The sequence below is a fragment of the Crocuta crocuta genome, unplaced genomic scaffold (assembly GCF_008692635.1).
Source record: "Crocuta crocuta isolate KB4526 unplaced genomic scaffold, BGI_CrCroc_1.0 scaffold26, whole genome shotgun sequence".
NCBI classification, from domain to species: Eukaryota; Metazoa; Chordata; class Mammalia; order Carnivora; family Hyaenidae; genus Crocuta; species Crocuta crocuta.
Window position 1 is genome coordinate 5,952,941 of NW_027532249.1, and position 18,343 is coordinate 5,971,283.

General features: G+C 42.7%; 1 protein-coding gene and 1 pseudogene across 1 annotated transcript in view; both read left to right on the forward strand.

Moving 5' to 3' along the window:
* The window catches only part of LAMA1 (laminin subunit alpha 1), a 177,431-nt gene that overhangs the window by 136,687 nt on the left and 22,401 nt on the right, over positions 1-18,343 (forward strand). The window contains exons 41-51 of the mRNA XM_077778268.1: positions 430-546; positions 663-826; positions 2,775-2,910; positions 3,425-3,518; positions 5,145-5,261; positions 7,060-7,242; positions 7,889-8,043; positions 9,547-9,690; positions 10,662-10,795; positions 11,872-12,022; positions 12,881-13,005. Coding sequence (XP_077634394.1) covers positions 430-546; positions 663-826; positions 2,775-2,910; positions 3,425-3,518; positions 5,145-5,261; positions 7,060-7,242; positions 7,889-8,043; positions 9,547-9,690; positions 10,662-10,795; positions 11,872-12,022; positions 12,881-13,005 — 1,520 coding nt within the window. The remainder of the gene's footprint in view (positions 1-429; positions 547-662; positions 827-2,774; positions 2,911-3,424; positions 3,519-5,144; positions 5,262-7,059; positions 7,243-7,888; positions 8,044-9,546; positions 9,691-10,661; positions 10,796-11,871; positions 12,023-12,880; positions 13,006-18,343) is intronic.
* On the forward strand, positions 13,024-13,114 carry LOC144243223 (small nucleolar RNA U3; annotated as a pseudogene).

The window sequence follows — 18,343 nt, forward strand, 5'->3', positions numbered from 1 at the left end:
TCATTCATATATATATATATATATATATATATATATATAGTTTTTTTTAAGTTTATTTATTTTGAGAGAGTGCACGTGCAAGCAGGGGAGGGGCATAGAGAGGGAGAGAGAGAATCCCAAGCAGGGTCAGCGCAGAGCTCGACGCGGGGCTCGAACTCACAGGACCATGAGATTGTGACCGGAGTCTCAATCAGCAGTAGGCACTTACCGGACTGAGCCACCCAGGCGCCCCTAACTGTGAGTCTTAACAAGGACAGACTCTTTCCTTCTCAGGACTGGGAGCCAAATTCTTCTACGTAAATAAGACCGGTTTTAGCTTCTTGAAAAATGAGGCCCAAGTACTAACTTTAACACATAGTGTCGGGCACTGACCTTTAGAAGCCAACCCCCTTTTTTTTGAAGCATCCTCAAAGGTGATTTTTGCCGCAGGATAAGAAGCTACATGTTCAACAAGAACAAAACCTGACCTCGGCGCTGATTGCCAGAGGGAGAAGATTGCTGGACGCTGTCACTTCGCCAGCAGCTGCTGTAGAAACTGCCCTCGCAGTAAGTTCCGCCACATACAGTTTCCAAAGCGTCTTCACACGCCTCCCCCTCCCCCTCCCCACACACTCACAAGTGTACACTGTTACACAGAAGCATCATGTGAATTTCTCTCCTAGCAGTTAGAGCGGCACCGGGATGAGCTGCTCATCTGGACCGCCAAAATCAGGCGCCACGTAGACGATCTGGTCATGCAGATGTCCCAAAGAGGAGCTCTTGACCTTGTCTACAGAGCGGAGGACCACGCAGCTAACCTCCAGAGACTAGCGGGTGCTCTGGACAGGTGAGACCAGGCCTTGCAGGAATCCCAGGGGAGGTGATCCGTTGATCGGAGAGAAGAATGGCTCTTTTGATCGCCGTGTTGAGTCCCTCTTCTTTGGTTGACAAAGGAAGACTGCTATTTTATTCACACGGCAAGGGGGATTTCCTCCCACGTCTGGGAACATTGTTGCCCTTCCACCTATGGGGGAAAAATGCAAACGGAACTGGAGAGGAATTCATACAAATGTTATGCTGCAGTATCAAGCCATTAAGGCCTTGTTAAGTACCTGCTAAGTACTCAGGGCCTTATTAGGTTGGACGGAATGAAGATATTAATTTTTTTAACGTTTCTTTTTGAGAGAAACTGACAGAGATAGAGCATGAGCTGGGGAGGAGTGGAGAGAGAGAGGGAAACACAGAATTGGAAGCAGGCTCCAGGCTCTGAGCTGTCGGCACAGAGCCCAACACAGGTCTCGAAGTCACAAACTGAGCTCATGACCTGAACTGAAGTCAGAGGGTTAACCCACTGAGCCACCCAAGTGCCCTTGTCATATATATATTTTAAAGATTATTTATTTGGAGAGAGAAAGAGCAGGGGAGGGCAGAGAGAAAGAGAAGAAGACAGAGCCCGATGTAGGGCTTGAACCCACAAACCATGAGATCATGACCTGAGCCAAAATCAAGATTTGGTGCTTAACCATTGGAGCCACTCACGTGCCTCTCCCCGACATATTTTTAAAGACCCCTGGCCTGGCGTACCTGAAGTACACCAAACAAAGGAACTAGTGTTTCAGCCTTATCAGTGATTCACACAATATCCTGGTTAATTGGTAAACTGATTTTGTTAAAATTTGTTACAAATTATAGGTAGAAAATGTCTGGCCACACTGAGAATATGTGGGCTTCTGGATGTTCCGTGTGTTTTGTGGAAGGAGAAAAATAAATATCTTTCCAATTTGAGGAGTGCTGCCATAAAAGATTAGCTCACACAACAAAAGCAATTAAAAATGATAGAAGCTAGAATGCTGTGTACATTATGTGCTGAATGGAGCATTACTGCCTCCACATGCCATAAGAATCTATAATAGAAAGTAGAATTAGATGCTTAGTTTCTCCCTTTTCATCAGCTTTCATTATTCTCCAAAAGAGAAAAAAATACTCTGACTACATACATAGGTAGAACAAAACCTTTATTACCTAGTATGAATCGTAAAAGCAATTTGTTATGATACATGAGGTTAAATAACATCATTACCTTCTATTTATCAATCACCAAATTTTGCCAGTCAAGTAGTAAGTGCTGGTGTCTGGTCAGGGGATCTCTCAACTTGATAACCTTGGGAAGAAAATGAAGCGAGTTACTCAGGAGGCAAAGATATGTCAATGGTCAGATTTCATTTTGAAGATAGAGTGAAGCTGGATGAGATCGCATCATTACCAGTTGGCAAGTTCATAAGTGACTTGCCCACTTGGAAGAGTGGAGTTCAGATGATTGAAATATTATCTGATCCTCCTCCAGAACCTCTAGTGAATTTCGTTAAATCGGTGTGTACCTTTTGAGGGACAGGATTCAGGATTCTTATATATATACTTAGGGACGCTCTTTGAAAATTAACAAGTGTTGTGGACCAGGAGAGATTACAACCAATGCCAAACAGGGCACAGTGCCCCAGACACTTGCAGAGGGCTTGAACAGAAACCATGTTGAGGGCAGCTGGTCGAAACTGATGGTTAAAAAGATGGGCAAAAGCAATGGTCTCCTCTTCAGGTGTTCATTAAACAGCACCTCTGAGTGTATTCATGACAATGTAGCTACTTCTTTCAAAGATGGCATTTGGAGTTGGAGGGGAATCCCTATGTTGTTAATTCCCTGTTGATTCTTTTCTAGTTTCTTACCTAGAAAGCTTTAGGAATAGTGGGGAAGTTCCATTTAGTTTATACTAACATCTGTACATTTGCTGATTACCTAGTGGCCTTGGCAGCGTTAGACACGTGTCCCTGAATGCCACCAGTGCCACCCACGTCCATTCCAACATTCAGAGCATGATTGAAGAATCAGAGAAAGTGGCAGAAGACGCTCTCAGGACCGTGACAATGGCAAGCCTGGTGAGAGGTGCCTCGGGGGCTGCACTAGGTGCCTTCCTTTTCTAGGCACTATGGGAGATTGTTCCAGAAGGTGCTGAGCAAAGACCTAGTGCTTAAGTTCATGCTGGTCAGTATTCTTATCTGGCGAGATCTGTTTGGTCCTGTCATCATGTGATACAAGTTTTAATTTCTTAAGATCATAAATACTTTACAAAGACTAGGGACTAGTGATGTGGAGATGAGGAAAAGCTCACAATTATAACAGAAGGATAATGCTTCTTGATATCTACTTGAGGTAGCTTTTCTTACCTGTGGACACCATTCATTTAATGGTGGGTTTTGTCTTTATTTAAAAATGCTTTACGTTTTTTCTCCTCAGCCATAAATTGGGACAATTTAAATTGTCCCTACATATTACCTCATGGACTCCTGTGTCTAGAACTTGACTATTTGGCTATTCGGATAGAGTTGCTCTCCTGTCTCCAGCAGGAGTGCACCCGCCCCCCGTCCACCCCCCCACCCNCCTATTTTCTAGTTCTCAGAGTCCCTTGCTCCTAATGGGAAAGTGGCTCTCCAGCGCAGTTCCAGATTTCTGAAAGAAGGCAACAGCCTGAGCAGAAAGCATCAAGGTGAGTTTTTAGCTTGGACTGTATTGCTAAGCAGAGGGAATGCAAAAACTTCTCTGAGCATACTGCCGGAACGTTCTCCTCTCCTGGAGGAATTTGAAAAGTGAATGCTGCTTCGTCACAGTGACGTGCCAATTTCCTGACATAGGAACAGCATATAATTTAAGTTTTTATTTATCTCTTAAACTTTTATTTAAGTGCTCTCTCTTAATGTGCGGGCCCCTCTAATCTTCCACAGGCTTGTTAAGCGTTCTTGGGTAACTAAATCCTCCACCCATGGCTTTAGCTCGTGAGCTGTCACCGTGTCGCAGCATTTGGCGAGTTCTCTTTGGCTTTAGGGGTTCCTCTATTTGCCACACAGCAGTTTCGTGAAGAGTTGTGCTGTGTGTGGTACACTTCTTTGGCACTTTGGCCAGACAGAGCTAATATAATATTAGACTCATGGTAGCTTCTCATTAAGTCATTATTGAATTAAGTCACAATTGTTTTACCAATTTTATTTAAAAAATAACCTAGGCAGATAGTTTTTTCTTGAGGGTTTCAGTAAACAATTATTTGGCATACATATAAGGGCTCCCTGTTAAGCACAACACACAATGGCAGCAGGAATCTGTTGCATAAGAAAAAAATACGAGTTTTGTAACATATACTTTTCACCTGAGTATCTTCTAACATATCAAAAATAATGTCTTTTCCTATGGGAGTAAATGGTGGGCTGTAAACAAAGCGCACACCCTTTTCAGATCACTTCCATGGCCAGTACTGGATCCTCCCATAGCTGTCTGAGCCCAGGGCATGGATCTGCACATATTTTTTGTTTCTCTGTGAGTGACATTATTTAAAATTTATGCTGTCATCTCACGGTACAGAAGGCTCCTAATGATGAATCATAAAGCACATTAAACACAAACTCTAGCATCAGTGTTGATGGGATGTGGTTTCCGTTTACACAGCCAAAGGTATTTCATAGGCTACCCAGTGACGAATTTTCTGGCAATTAAAATCTTAAGCAGAACCGTCGTGTTCGTCAAGGATTTTATTCGTAATTCATTTTTTAACCCTGTGTCCAGAATCAAGATGTGATTGTGTATTATGAACAGAAATATTAAAAGTAAAAGCTTTGCTCCCACAGCTCTGATCAGACTTGAAGGAGGCCAAGTCTAGTACCCATTGGGTGGGGAGAGAGTGCAGGAAGGGGAGGGTCATTGGCCAGAGAAGGATGGGGGATGGAGGGGCTCCGCTGGGGAAGATTCCTGGGCAGGACTAGTTTGAGGTTTTACAACCCGGAGGAGAGACTTGGACAAGATTTAGGTGTGGACAGGAAGTCAGTGAGAGTGATGAAGACCGAGTGATTTAAACACAAGTCTTCACCTTGAACTCTAATTAAATTGGACATGCAATTTAAGAAGAAATATTAGGGAGAAGGGCAACAAGCAAACTAGAAAAAATGATCAAGCAAGCAAAAAACAGCCTTAATTTCTATAATGAGTGATGCTAAGTCTTTCTGGAAAAATGTCAATACTGGGAAGTCTCTGTAGAAAGCTGTTGATTCTGTAGACGGATCAGAGTGATCAGTGAAACTGCTGAGTAGGCCAACCCAAAAAAGGACACTTTTTCCCCTTTAAATAGGTATCGCATTGGCACTGAGTGAATTGAAAAATTCAGCAAACAGATTTCAAGAGAATGCTCGTACAATTACTGGGCGGACCAATGAATCACTCTTGAGACTTAGAGCAATCCCTGAAGGTAAGTGGAAAAGGGGGCTCTTGATTTAATTAATGCTTTCTCATTTCAAAGCCATTTTGCCTGAGTGTGAGGAAGTCCTGCCACAAGTCTGATTAAGCGCCCTTGCTCAACAGGAGACCAAGACTGATAGAGCTTTTTACCTGCCGAGGAGTATGATTTGGAAATGAAGAGGACTCCTTTTTAAATAATTCCAGAACCCTGGCATTGAAATGCTAGAATTACACTCCGAAAAAACAAAAGCTTTGGGAGACTTTACTTTAGCATGTGAATTGCTGACTTTTAATGTGAGCTTGACACCTCCCTTAAATGAAAGGGTCATTCAAAGAAGTCAGCAAGAAGCTGAATGTTCCTGTTTTAAGGGGAAATGCTAGCTTCATTATAAATGTGGTCAATTAAAGAACTCTTGCCTGGGAATCTTCCTTCATGAGGCAATAAAGCATTCTAAAATAAGCTCATAAATCACTTTAATATTGATGGTTTGGAAATGCACTATTCATTAACATTTGAAATAGGATTAACTTTTTAAAAGCGTCATACAAATGAATCCTGCTGCCACGCGCTACTTACATTCCCTCAACCTTCTCTATTTTTTCTAAGACTTATAGGATGTCCTAACAGCCCAGACTTCTTCCTGCCAGTTCACCTTGTAAACATGAGAATTACGGTGGGGACCTGGGCCCGGGGCTCTCTGAATGGACTTGTAACCTTAAGTCGTTGGAGCCTTTTCTGATCTGGACACTTTTTCCTTCCTTCCTTCTTCCCTTTCCCTCCCTCTCTTTCTTCCTCCTCCTCCCTCTCCCTCCTTCCCTCCTTTTCCTTCAAGGATGCAGGATGTATGTTGATTAAACCCTTAAAAATAACTTTATTTGGAAATAATTTCAAACTTGCAGAAAAGTTGCCACAAGAGTAAAAAAGAAACCTGCCTACTCCTAAAAAAATTTTTTTAAATGTTTTTGAGAGAAAGAGAGAGTGAGCAGCGGAGAGGCAGAGAGAGAGGGAGACAGAATCTGAAGCAGGCTCCAGGCTCTAAGCTGTCATCACAGAGCCCAATGCAGGGCTCAAACCCACAAACCGGGAGATGATGGCCTGAGCAGAAGTCGCATGCTTAACTGACTGAGCTACCCAGGCGTCCCAAAATCCTGTCTACTCTTCATCATGCTTCTTCTAGTGTTAATTTTTGACCCATTGGTGATTGAATACTTTAAAATGAATACTGCTGCCTTTTTAAAAAGAATTCATCCCCCAGATTTTCTAGAATGACTAAATTCTACTTTATCGATAGTGATCGTTTAGTCTTTACTCTGCTGTTATGTCTAGCAGCCAGCTGACAGTGTGAGTAGATATGACTTCTTCTAGCCTATGATATGCCCATCTCACCTACGAGTTTAAACCCTCCAACCTGCTTATCCATACACACAGAGTGATCTGAAGAAAGTGTTTAAAGACTATGGGAATGGAGGGATAGAAGTGAGACCAAATAAAGAAGCGTAGCTTATTCACATAGAAGATGCTGAGCACATGGCCATTAGCAGGTGCTGTCGCCATCTCCCTGCACACTGAAATTTCAATACAGAGAGGATTGTTACCAAGATTATTTCATTTGTCCCTCAAAGGGAGCAGTACGCATATGATATGCAGCCTTAATGCTGCCATTACAAACCCGGAGCCCCATTTTGTGTTTAGCAGCCAATAAGAAACAACTGTAACAGGTTTCCAAGTAAAGTTACATTTATTGCGGTTTATGGCCTTCCCCGTGTATAATCAGTGGAGGGCATGATTGCATGTACATTTATTTCAGGTGTCAAAGACAAAGGAACCAAAATCAAAGAGCTGGCCACATCTGCAAATCGGAGTGCGGCAAGCACTCTAAAGAACACTGTGGGATTGCGCAAGGAGCTGTTGAATACATCCACCAGCTTGTCCAAGGTTAACGCCACCTTACAAGAAACAAACAAACTTCTACAGGACTCTTCAATGACCAGTACGTCACGGTCTCCCCCTTCCCACTAGCGAAGTCTGCGTCGTGAGATTTTGAACTGGCCGGGTGTACAATGGTGTCCTGTTCCCAAACAGAATTCCTAAAGAACAAAAATGCACTGGTATCTGGATTTGCATTTGTAAAGAAAGAGAAAGGTTGTGGGTAGTGCCTGGTGCTGGTACATTTTTCATACACAGTTGACTTTGGAACAAGAGATTTCAACTGCTTGGGTCCCTTATACACAGACTTGATAAATATAATAAAGGTATTGAAAATACATTTTCCTTATGATTTTTGTGATAACATTTTTTTTAGCTTACTTTATTCTTTATTGTAAGAATAGAGTGTAAAGTACATGTAACATACAAAACGTGGTAATTGATTATCTGTGTTATTGGTAAAGCCTCCCGTCAACTGTAGGCTATCCCTAGTTAAGTCTTTGGGGAGTCAAAAGTTATATGTAGATTTGCAACTGCATGAGGTTTGAGTGCCCCAACCCCTGCGCTGCTCAAAGGTCAACCGTATTTAGCAAAACTTTGAGGATTTGCTTACTAGGATATTATATTTTATCCAATGCACTGGTAATGACTAATTAATTTCTCTGGTTTCTGCCCTGCTGCCAACTTCCTTGCCACCTTGAACTCATAAGCTCTGCTAGCTGGAAGGAGAGTTAAAGATGCAGAGACACAAGCCAGCCTTTTATTTGATCGGTTGAAGCCTCTGAAGATCCTAGAAGAGAACCTGAGCAGAAACCTATCAGAAATCAAACTGCTGATCAGCCAGGCCCGGAAACAGGCGGCTTCTGTGAGTGTGGGCTTCTGTGGCACGCAGGGACGCAGCCATCCTGTAGCTGGGGCTCTTGGGAACCGCAGGTCTCAGGGAACTTGTGTGGAGGTGACTGTCACACTGGTCCCCTGGGCTTCCACGGACTCAGCTTTAGAGCTCAGATTTCTTCCAGCCTTGTCTGCAGTATATTTGAAACTTTGTGTTCAATATATTTACTTAAGTACATACATAAATTTTTCAATGACAACTTACGACTTTTATTTCTGGTGCCTGTGCCGTGTCTTAAAAATACCTTCTTTCCTGCCCTAGACCGTATATCTAAATGTACTACTTAATTAGTATCTTTTTTTTTTTTTTGCTTTGTTCAACATGTTTCAAAATGTTGTTAGCCAAGAGATCTCATGTCTCTATAGAGATTTATAATTGTAGCCTAGATGTATCCATTTACAACTCCTCGCTACCTGGCGTAGAGCACTTGGTCAAAGTGTTTACGCCGAAGTTTCAATGGCTGGGTGCGGTGGTATTGGCATCATTTGACCAACCTGGTGTTAATAATCCAAGTAGTTTTCAGGATGTTTGCACACTATGAAACTCATCTTCCAGGAGTCCAACACAACACTCTAAGCACACACAAATCCAGGTCACTAAATGCAGAAAACACTTGATAGCTGGAAAATTATGAACTTGAGGAAATGGTTTATGGCCATCAGTAGAGGCATTTTAGGGAAATGCTAATACTTTCAACAGAATATGCAGTTGTCATGCCGCTGGGAATTTGTAGAGGATAAATGTGACCCCTGGTCTCAGGCTCATCTTCCTGAATCCTTCTAGTTACAAACAAGTTCTGGAATCTTAGATTCTCTCTCCCTCGAGTGGCCTCACGATTGGAAAAGAGCTGTAGGTTGATGTGAGCTCCGGTTTCCATTTGTTTCAGTTAAAGTTACCAAATAAATGTAAGCTGGATGGAGGTTTCCAAATGCTCTGGTTAATACAAACCTATAATCTTTAACATTAATATAAGAAATATATGCAATATATATGCGTGCAAAATATATGCAATAATGCTAATATAAGAAATATATGCAGATACTTAGAGAAATATGTAGTAAGGGCAAAAATTTCTGTATAAGTATTTGCTGAATGTATGAATAGATTATCGCCTCATTTATTTGTCAAACGATTATCAAATATCCTCCCTGTGTTGTGTAAAGATTCCAAGGTGATCCGGGTAAGCTCCTTGTCTTACAGAATTAAATCTCACATGAGCAAGACTGTTTCCTACAGAAGATACTTATAAAACTTCAAGAGTGATTTTTTGCTATTTAAATAGTTCACCAAATAAACTCACTTTCATCACCACCAGATTTCTCACTTTTAGGAGACCCAAAACGTGAGGCATCCACCGAGAGAGGAAACCTGCCAAACAGTGAAAATCTGTTAGGAAACCGCGCTTTTGAACTCTCAGCACGCTGCCCGCATGAGTCACTAAGCGATTAGGCTGCTTCCCCTTTTCTTTTACAGATTAAAGTCGCTGTGTCTGCAGACAGAGATTGTATCCGGGCCTACCAGCCTCAGATTTCTTCCACCAACTATAACACCTTAACACTAAATGTTAAGACAAGTGAACCCGATAACCTTCTCTTCTACCTGGGGAGCAGCACCAGTGTGAGTGTGGACCTGCAGAAAGCAACAATGAATCTCTTATGAACATGGATATTTTCTGAATCGGCAGGGTTGTTTTGTTGTGTTTTTTTGATGGGGAAAAAAATAGGGCCTTGGTGAGATCACTAATTCTTCTGAGGGAAGTCATAAGCATTTGTCGAACTGGTGGCATCAGATTAAAAACACATAGTACAAAACTGAATGCCCGTGAGGAGGACCGTGGTATTGATGAGAGTCTTCCCTCTGCTCTCTTAATTGCTAGCTGTGGGGTAGGATTTCCTCCCCCTCCAGCCTCTTCAGCCACTGAGTTTAGCATTGGATTTTAGGATTGTAAAATCGGATCTTGATGGTTGTTATCAGGAGTGGAGGACGCACCCTAAGGGGTGTATCAGAAGTGTCCAACCTCACCCAAGCTCTTGCACCCAACATTCTGGTGGTTCTCAGAAGGCAAGTCCGCTGTGGAAGGCCACTGATATGTTTGTCTGTACCAGCGGGAGTGGGTGGGTGCTACAGCAGAAAATATTAACAAGCACAAATTCCAGAACATCTTCTTTGGAGCTAAGGTGCCAATTACATACAAGACCGTGATGTGGGGTTTCATGGCTCCCGTCTTGCTGTGTATTTCACATTCATTTATTGCCTTTTCAGACTGAGCAGATAAGTACAGCGCCTTCCCACATGCTAGGCTACTGGTGACTCCCAGTGAGAGTTCTTGGGGGAATTTTCTGGAAGGGATTGTGGAAGGCCATGCTGGTAGGCCAGGGGGGTGGGGCACTCATGCCCAACAGTGGCCTGTCTCCAATACTCGAGGTCATGCCCCAGCTCCGGGGAGGCGAGCATTTTAAAGACAAAAAATAGGTATTTCTGCTTTTAAGAATAGAGAAAATGCTGTAGGAACCCCTTGTTTAACATGGTTTGGTAGTCATGCAACCAGTCTGGCACATAAACTCATCCCAGCTCATGCCCACACTCAGTCTGACTTCCTGGCGGTGGAGATGCGGCGAGGGAAGGTGGCCTTTCTCTGGGATATGGGCTCCGGGTCAACACGGCTGGAATTTCCAGACTTCGCAATCAACAACGACAAATGGCACAGTATCCATGTAACCAGGTAGTAGAGGCAGGAAGTGTTCCCCAAGCGTCTCTTTCTGTAAACTGTACCTTATACATTTGTAACGTGTTTTTCACATTATATGATTGTCTTTGAAACTTCTGGGAAGTCAGGTTGTAGTAAAAGGATAGTTGGTTTACATTATAGAAATAAGGACTTTATTTCTTATGACAGAAGAAATAAACTGTTACCAAAATCAATAATTAAAAGAAGTAAAAAAAAAATTTATGTTACTTTAGGACGCTTGGTCTAAATCTGTGGCAGCCAACCTAGTAAATTGTGTTCTTCCCTGTAGAGAGGGGTGTGAGGCAGCGGGTAGAAATTCCACATAGTGGGTGGGTGTGGTGTGCACAGAGAAGAGGACAGAATGCAAGGATCCAGATGGAGAAGGTGGTTTCTTAAAATTCAGACCCAAAGCAAAACTCTCCCTTGTAAAGCCCCTCTCCAGAGGTGACTCCTTTGAAGCAGCTTTAGGTGTATCGTTTTGTTTTTCCGTGATATTATAGTTTATTGTTGATGGTGTGTTAATAGCTGGGAATTTTTGTCTTTTGCTTTGCTATTTATAGAAAGGGAGTAATACCGAAGGCAGCAGACTGTTTCAAATACAGCACAACCTTGGATTGTGTGTAACTTGTTTTGTGAATGTTCTGCAAGACGAGCAAACATTTCTCATAAATTTTAACTCGATAAACAAGCGATGTCTTGTAATACGAGTACTATGTGACATTAAACGCAACATGATCACAACTGAGCCAATGGTTCTTGAAATTCGCTTTGATAAACCAGTGCTCTGGGATTATAAGCATGTTTCTGGGATGAATTCTGCTTGCAAACCAAGGTTTTACTGTATAGTTTAACTCATTATCTAGAACTATCTTTAGCACGAAGGAATGTATATGATTTAGAAGACCTTCTTCACAAGGGTTTGAGAGTAAACAGGGCGAAGTGGGCAGGCCTTGGAGAGGGAGACTGGTGGGGGCCACTGAGGGAACTGTGTTATAAACAGATGCGTACGTATGTGGAGGGACTTGGAATTCTGAAAGCGTTCTTTTTGCAATTCTTGGTGACCCTTATAGATTTGGAAACGTTGGTTCATTGAGTGTAAAGGAAATGAGCGCAACTCAGAAGCCATCACCAAAAACAAGTAAATCACCTCAAACAGCTAAAGTTCTGGATATAAACAACTCGACACTCATGTTTGTTGGAGGGCTTGGAGGACAGATCAAGGTAACATTCGGAACGTTCACCTGAACAGGACTGATTGTGTTTCCCTGTATATAAAATTAATGTTCAAATTATGGACTATCTCTTATGCAGAGGAGTATTTTTTTGTTTCTATCATTTTGCTTCATGACAGTAAATTTGCAGAGTTGGGCTGGTTTTAGGAAGCAAAGGGCCCTGCTGAATAAATAGCGTAAATGGAAAAGAAGCCAGTGGTTCATTTTTGCTATTTGAATTTCTTTTCCAGTTCTGAATTCTGAAAGTGTTCTTTTCGCAATTCTTTGTGATCCTTATAGATTTGGAAGCATTGGTTCGTTGAGTGTAGAGGAAATGAGCGCAACTCAAAAGCTATAAACAGGAAATTCAATATTCCACCTTAATTTCTCTAGTTCCCCTTATTGCTATTCTAACTCCAGCGGTAGAATGATGCTAATTCGTGTTGGCCACAGGAGCCTGTGATATGTATTTTATTATACCTGTTGTCCCCTTATTGAATAGAGTTCAGTCGCCTGGACTTGTGCGGTTCAGTGCTCTGAAATGAGAGTAAGGGTCTCCACCCCAGCCAGACCCTCACCCCGGACATGCTCTGAGCCTGTTTCCTCGGCTGTGAAAGGGGCTTCTCTCCAGGGATCCTGGGAACCGAGGTGACCTTTAAAATCCTGTCAGGTTGTCTCTAATTCTAGGATTCTACTTACTAATTGGAAGGAAATTCAGTGATTCCAACCGGGCCGTTTTTCTGGATGTTGCATTCCCAAATTTGGATCTGTTAGATTTGAGCTCCCAGGAAGGGGTTTCGTGCACATGGAGAATTTACTCCGTTCCTTCCGATACACGTGGGTTGTTTGTTTTGTTTGTTTATATTAGAAGTCTCCTGCTGTGAAGGTTACTCATTTTAAAGGCTGCATGGGAGAGGCCTTCTTGAACGGACAGTCCATCGGCCTGTGGAACTATATTGAACGGGAGGGCAAGTGCCACGGCTGCTTCGGAAGGTAAAATGCCCGATAATTAAGACTATACTTTCAGGGATCATTTCTATAGTCTGTTACTAGAGAAGTTTCTCTGAACGTGTAGAGTACCCGTCATATGTTTGCACGTATAGGAGGATTAGGAGGAACTTGACGGAGGACCATGGGGGAGAAGAAGGGGGGAAATGGTGGGGGAAAGGGAGAGAGGCAAACCATGAGAGACTCTTGAATGCTGACAAAAACTGAGGACTGATGGATGTGGGGGGGAGGGGGGATGGGCATGGAGGAGGGCACTTGTGGGGATGAGCACTGGGTGTTACATGGAAACCAATTTGACAATAAACTATTTGTAAAAAAAAAAAAAAATTCCCTATAATTGAACACATAGTATGTTGTTAACACCTGACAGGTGCTTAGAGGATTCACGTGCGCATCACGCGCAGTACAGAGTCTGTGATATCAGTCATCTTACTGCAAAGGATGTGATGTAGGTCATTCACTAATAGAAGTTTAGGGATCATTTTTAACCTCTAAACAGTACTGTTTTCACTCTTCCGTATGCTTTGGCATCATGGATCATAAAATTGAGAAGCATCAGACATTCTCTCCAACAACCTTCTGTCTCAAAGAGCCACAGTGAAGTCTTGGGTAAATCCTGGTACATCTTTATTTTGAAAATACCTCCAAGGAGAAGAATTTTGTTTGTGCCATCGGTTGTTATGGATAAGTGCTTTCCTATTCTTAAATTCTAAAATTCTAGAAATTAAATGCAATGATTCAATTATTAAATGCATTGCATTCATTTGGCAATGGAGAGCAACTACCTAAAATCGTTTTACAGGTATTGATGTAGCAGCAGGCATTTAATAACAAGCCCACCGAGCTCAACACTCCCTGTGTTATTTTCTAAAAAACTAATTGCCGCTCTGTAAATATACAAGACCTGTTTTCTAGCACTTTAGTAATTAAGACAATAGATTGCCTTTGCCATTAGAGAAATGTAACATCTGATAGAATTCTGTCATCTAATGGGCTGCTCTGTCCAGATAGATATCTGTAATTAACAGTGAGCTGTGACAAGATCAGTTGGAAGCAATTCCCATTACATTTGGAAACTCGTGGGCGAGTTTTCATTTTGTTACTGTCAGATCTGTTTTCTCTTAGGGCTCAGAGCTTGGGAGTTTGTGGTTTGAGCTTTTTATTTGCTACTTTCCCCTTACTCCACTTGCTTTCAAAGTCATGACCAGAAGCTTGGTTATCGGAGCCTTAGGTCTGAAAAAAAAAAAACCAGCTTTGGAATCTAACTTTCTCAGGCCCCCTCTCCTACCAAAATCCCTCTTGGTGACTTGGTAGTAAGTCACTTACTTTGTGGAGATTTGACTTCTTCTTCCAGAAAAGGAAAATCGTCGTCATGTTTGTCCTACCTTCCGAAAGTGGCGTGAAGAACATCTAGCATGGCGTATGTGAAAATGCTCAATAAATTTGAGACTCTTCCCCTCTGATCTTCCTGCGGTGATAATCCACTGCTTTTTAGATCAATGTCTCAGAAGTATTTTCTTGACATAAACATGTGACAACCCAAGGTTTTGTAATTGGCAAATATAATAAAAAATGTCAGCACCTAGTGAGGTAAAGGCACCAGCTCTAGAACTCTGGGGGCAGAGAACTCCCCATCACTTTTTCCTCATGCTGTTTCTCTACTGGGGACGCTTCTCCAGCAATAGTGATTCAAACTTGAAAATGTTCTGGCCCCTGGGCCTCTGGGCCCCCATACTGACCCCAGATCATTAATCTTACTTGTAGAAAGTCTTAACAGAGATGGAAAATGTCTAATATGGAAAATGTACCTCTGTACTTTAGCTGTTACAATGTCCCCAATTTCACCTGCCATTTGCAGGGTTATCTTAAAACCGCTGACTTTAAACTGCAGCAAGGAGTGAATGTAATGACTGCTAGCTCTTCTCTTTTGTTGGGAGAGGAAGTCAATTTTCTATGTGGCCACTGATTTTCTTCTCTTTAAGAACTGCCCCCCCCCCGCCCCCCACTACATGTCTACCCAACCTGAACCTCCAGGGAAAGATGAAGGTCACTTCGAACTGAGGGGAGGGATTAGCAGGTGGGGCACGCCACCCTCCCGACATTCATCCTGGAACTGGCTTTTTTGGTAGAAGCCTGACCACCCAGCTGAACCTTAGCATCTGACGGACTCATTAGCTCAAAGTTTTGATTAAATATTTTTCTGGGTACTGAACAAATCACCTGGCTATTCGTACACTGACTACCACTTCTAAAGTATGTTTTATTTTTAAGAATACCAGTAGATAGGATACTAATAGATACTTTTACTATTTAAAAAAATTTTTTTTCCTTGACCCAGAATGAATCAGCTTTATTTGATGTAATGGGCTGAAACATTTTTGGCCTGTGTATAACAGAAGCTTTCTTAGCTTGACATTATTCTCAGATGTCATCTCGTACCTCTTTAATTTATACAAAGTTTTAAACGTCTTTGAGAAGTTAAGCACATAGGGCTTTTTCTTTTCTTTTATAGTTTATTGTCAAGTTGGTTTCCATATAACACCCAGTGCTCATCCCAATAAGTGCCCTCCTCCATGCCCATCACCCCCCTTTTCTTCCCCGCCACCTCCATCAGCCCTCAGTTTGTTCTCAGTATTCAAGAGTCTCTCATGGTTTGCCTTCTTCCCTCTCCCCAACTATTTTTCCCCTTCTCCTCCCCCATGGTCCTCTGTTAAGTTCCTCCTAATCCTCCTATACGTGCAAACATATGGTATCTGTCCTTCTCTGCCTGACTTATTTCGCTCAGCATAACACCCTCAAGTTCCACCCACGTTGCTACAAATGGCCACATTTCATTCTTTCTCGTGGCCACGTAGTATTCCATTGTATAGATAAACCACATCTTCTTGATCCATTCGTCCGTTGATGGACACTTAGGCTCTTCCCATGATTTGGCTATTGTTGAGAGTGCTGCTATGAACATTGGGGTACATGTGCCCCTGTGCATCAGCATTTCTGTATCCCTTGGGTAAATTCCCAGCAGCGCTATTGCTGGGTCCTAGGGGAGTTCTATTGTTAATTTTTTGAGGAACCTCCACACTGTTTTCCAGAGGGGCTGCACCAGTTTACATTCCCACCAACAGTGTAGGAGGGTGCCCATGTATCCCCACATCCTTACCAGCATAATACATACTTTTTAAAAAGTGGGGGTGTCAGGAGTGTCCTGACCATAAACGTTTGGGAAACAGTGAGTTAAATGATTAAGTGCATTTCCCCAATGTGAGGCCATCAGAGCCTCTAATGTGCAAATGTTTAGTAACCTTGCCCTATAGTTTAACAGTGCTGGAGTTGCAGCATCCCCAGACTCACTTGATTCCAAACTTTTTAAAAACCAGCATTCCAGACTTGCTTGTGTCCACAGAGCACATACCATGGCAAGTGCTGAGACAGACACAGCTGTGCTTTTGGTCTACATTTGTAAATTGAATTATCTCCATTTTGGGCAACTGTCCCTACCTATCAGACAAAGACTTGAGCTCAAAGAATTAACACACTAATTCTAGTAAATGAATCAATGTTAGCAGACCAGTGATTAGGATTCAATGTGCTTTGGACCTCTGCGTGTAATCTGCCACTATTAAATCATTGGTGTGGTCCATTGATGTCCTTTAAATTAAAAAAATAATTTTCTCAATAGAAGCATTTACCTTTAACGTTGACTGACATTACCAAGTAAACTAATTGAATTTTTTGTTTTATTCCTCTTTGAATATATTTACACTTCTTTCTATGCTGTCGGCATATGTTTATAACTATAAACAATCTCTTAAATTCTAAAGGATATTACAAAAGAAACCCTGGATTCTAACAGTTTTCATCTAATGATGGAAAAATAAAACCTTTTTATTTAATTAACAGGTCTTTATTCTTGTATTGGTTATGAGTGGATGTTGTGATAGGCTGTGTGGCTGACCTTTGGGACAGGTCAGTTGCCTGCGTTCAGGGCCCTCAGCTAGGTGCTGGTGAGATCAACATCGGTCCCCTGACTTCACCTCCAACATCTCCTGGTCTATAGGAGAGTGAGCCGTCTGGAAGAGAGACAGTACTCTGCTACGGCAGGAGCAGGGAACAGGTGAAGCGGCATCATAGGCCTGGGCCCCGGTGCTGCCCACTCGCTCTTGTAACAGCTGCCTTGAGTGCTGATGGTGCTGCATTAGGTGTTACCCCATCATAAGTGAGGGCTCGGACTAGAGGCCTCGTGATTTTTTAAGGCTCACAGGGCTGATAGCTGGGGAGGGAGAGGGTCTCCCTTGGCCTGCCTGACAGGACTCTTGCCTGGAATGGTTGGGTCTGGAAAAGAGCTCTCTGTAAAGTGCTCTTCCCAACCCTGCTTTCATCTGTCCTGGGACCTCCTGCCTGGGCAGGGGGCCTGGAGCTGCCTTCCTGTGGCCCACCTGCCAATGGGCACCGGGGCCTCCTGGTTATAGAATGGAAGACCCACAAGGGACAAGCCCCAGAAGTGTGTCATTGACCCAAGGGCAAGAAGAACCTTCTCCGAAGACGTGTGTTCACACATTGTTTCATCCGAATGCACCCCTTTTTGTGGCTGCCTCGTTTGGGCAGACCCTGCCGATGGAGAGAAGCCAGAAGTAGAGAGTTCTTGAGAACAGAGAACCCGTGAGCTCTGGGGAAGGAGAGGGTGTGCACAGCGGAACAAGACAGATTTCTGGAGTTCCGTTTGAAACCTGGCTTCCCCATTTTCTTGGGTGTGCCCTTCGAAAAGGTACTTAATTTTTGAGGCTCAGCTTTTGAGAGACAAAATGGCGACCCATCAGGGACCTTGGAACAAAGCAGAATAATCAAAGCCGAATGGACTGAACATTTAAGTGCCAAGCACTGTTTTAAGAACTTTACATGTATTAAATCATGCACAGCCCTTCCTGAGAGCTGCTATTGTTTTCCTTATTTTATAGACGAAAAGAATGAAGCGCAGAGACATTAGGTAACTTTTCTGAGTTCACACAGCTAGTAAATTGAGGGACTGGGATTTGATCCCCGGCAATCTGGTTCTAGAGTCTGTGTCCTTAGCCCCATGAAAGTGATCAGCCAAGGGATAGAGCAATGGAACATGCTTGGAGGAAGTCACAGGTTTAAGAATTAAATAACAGAGAATTAAGCCATCGTTTCTTTATGCAGAGTACATTTCCTTTAAGTTAAACCCTTCTTGAAAGAGGTCAGAAGACGGCAGTCTTTAGAGAAAGCTGGACTGTGGGAAGCGATCAGTTTGAAACGTCGGGTTTCACAAAGCACTGCTAGGTTTGTTTTGTGGATGGAAACTGTGTCA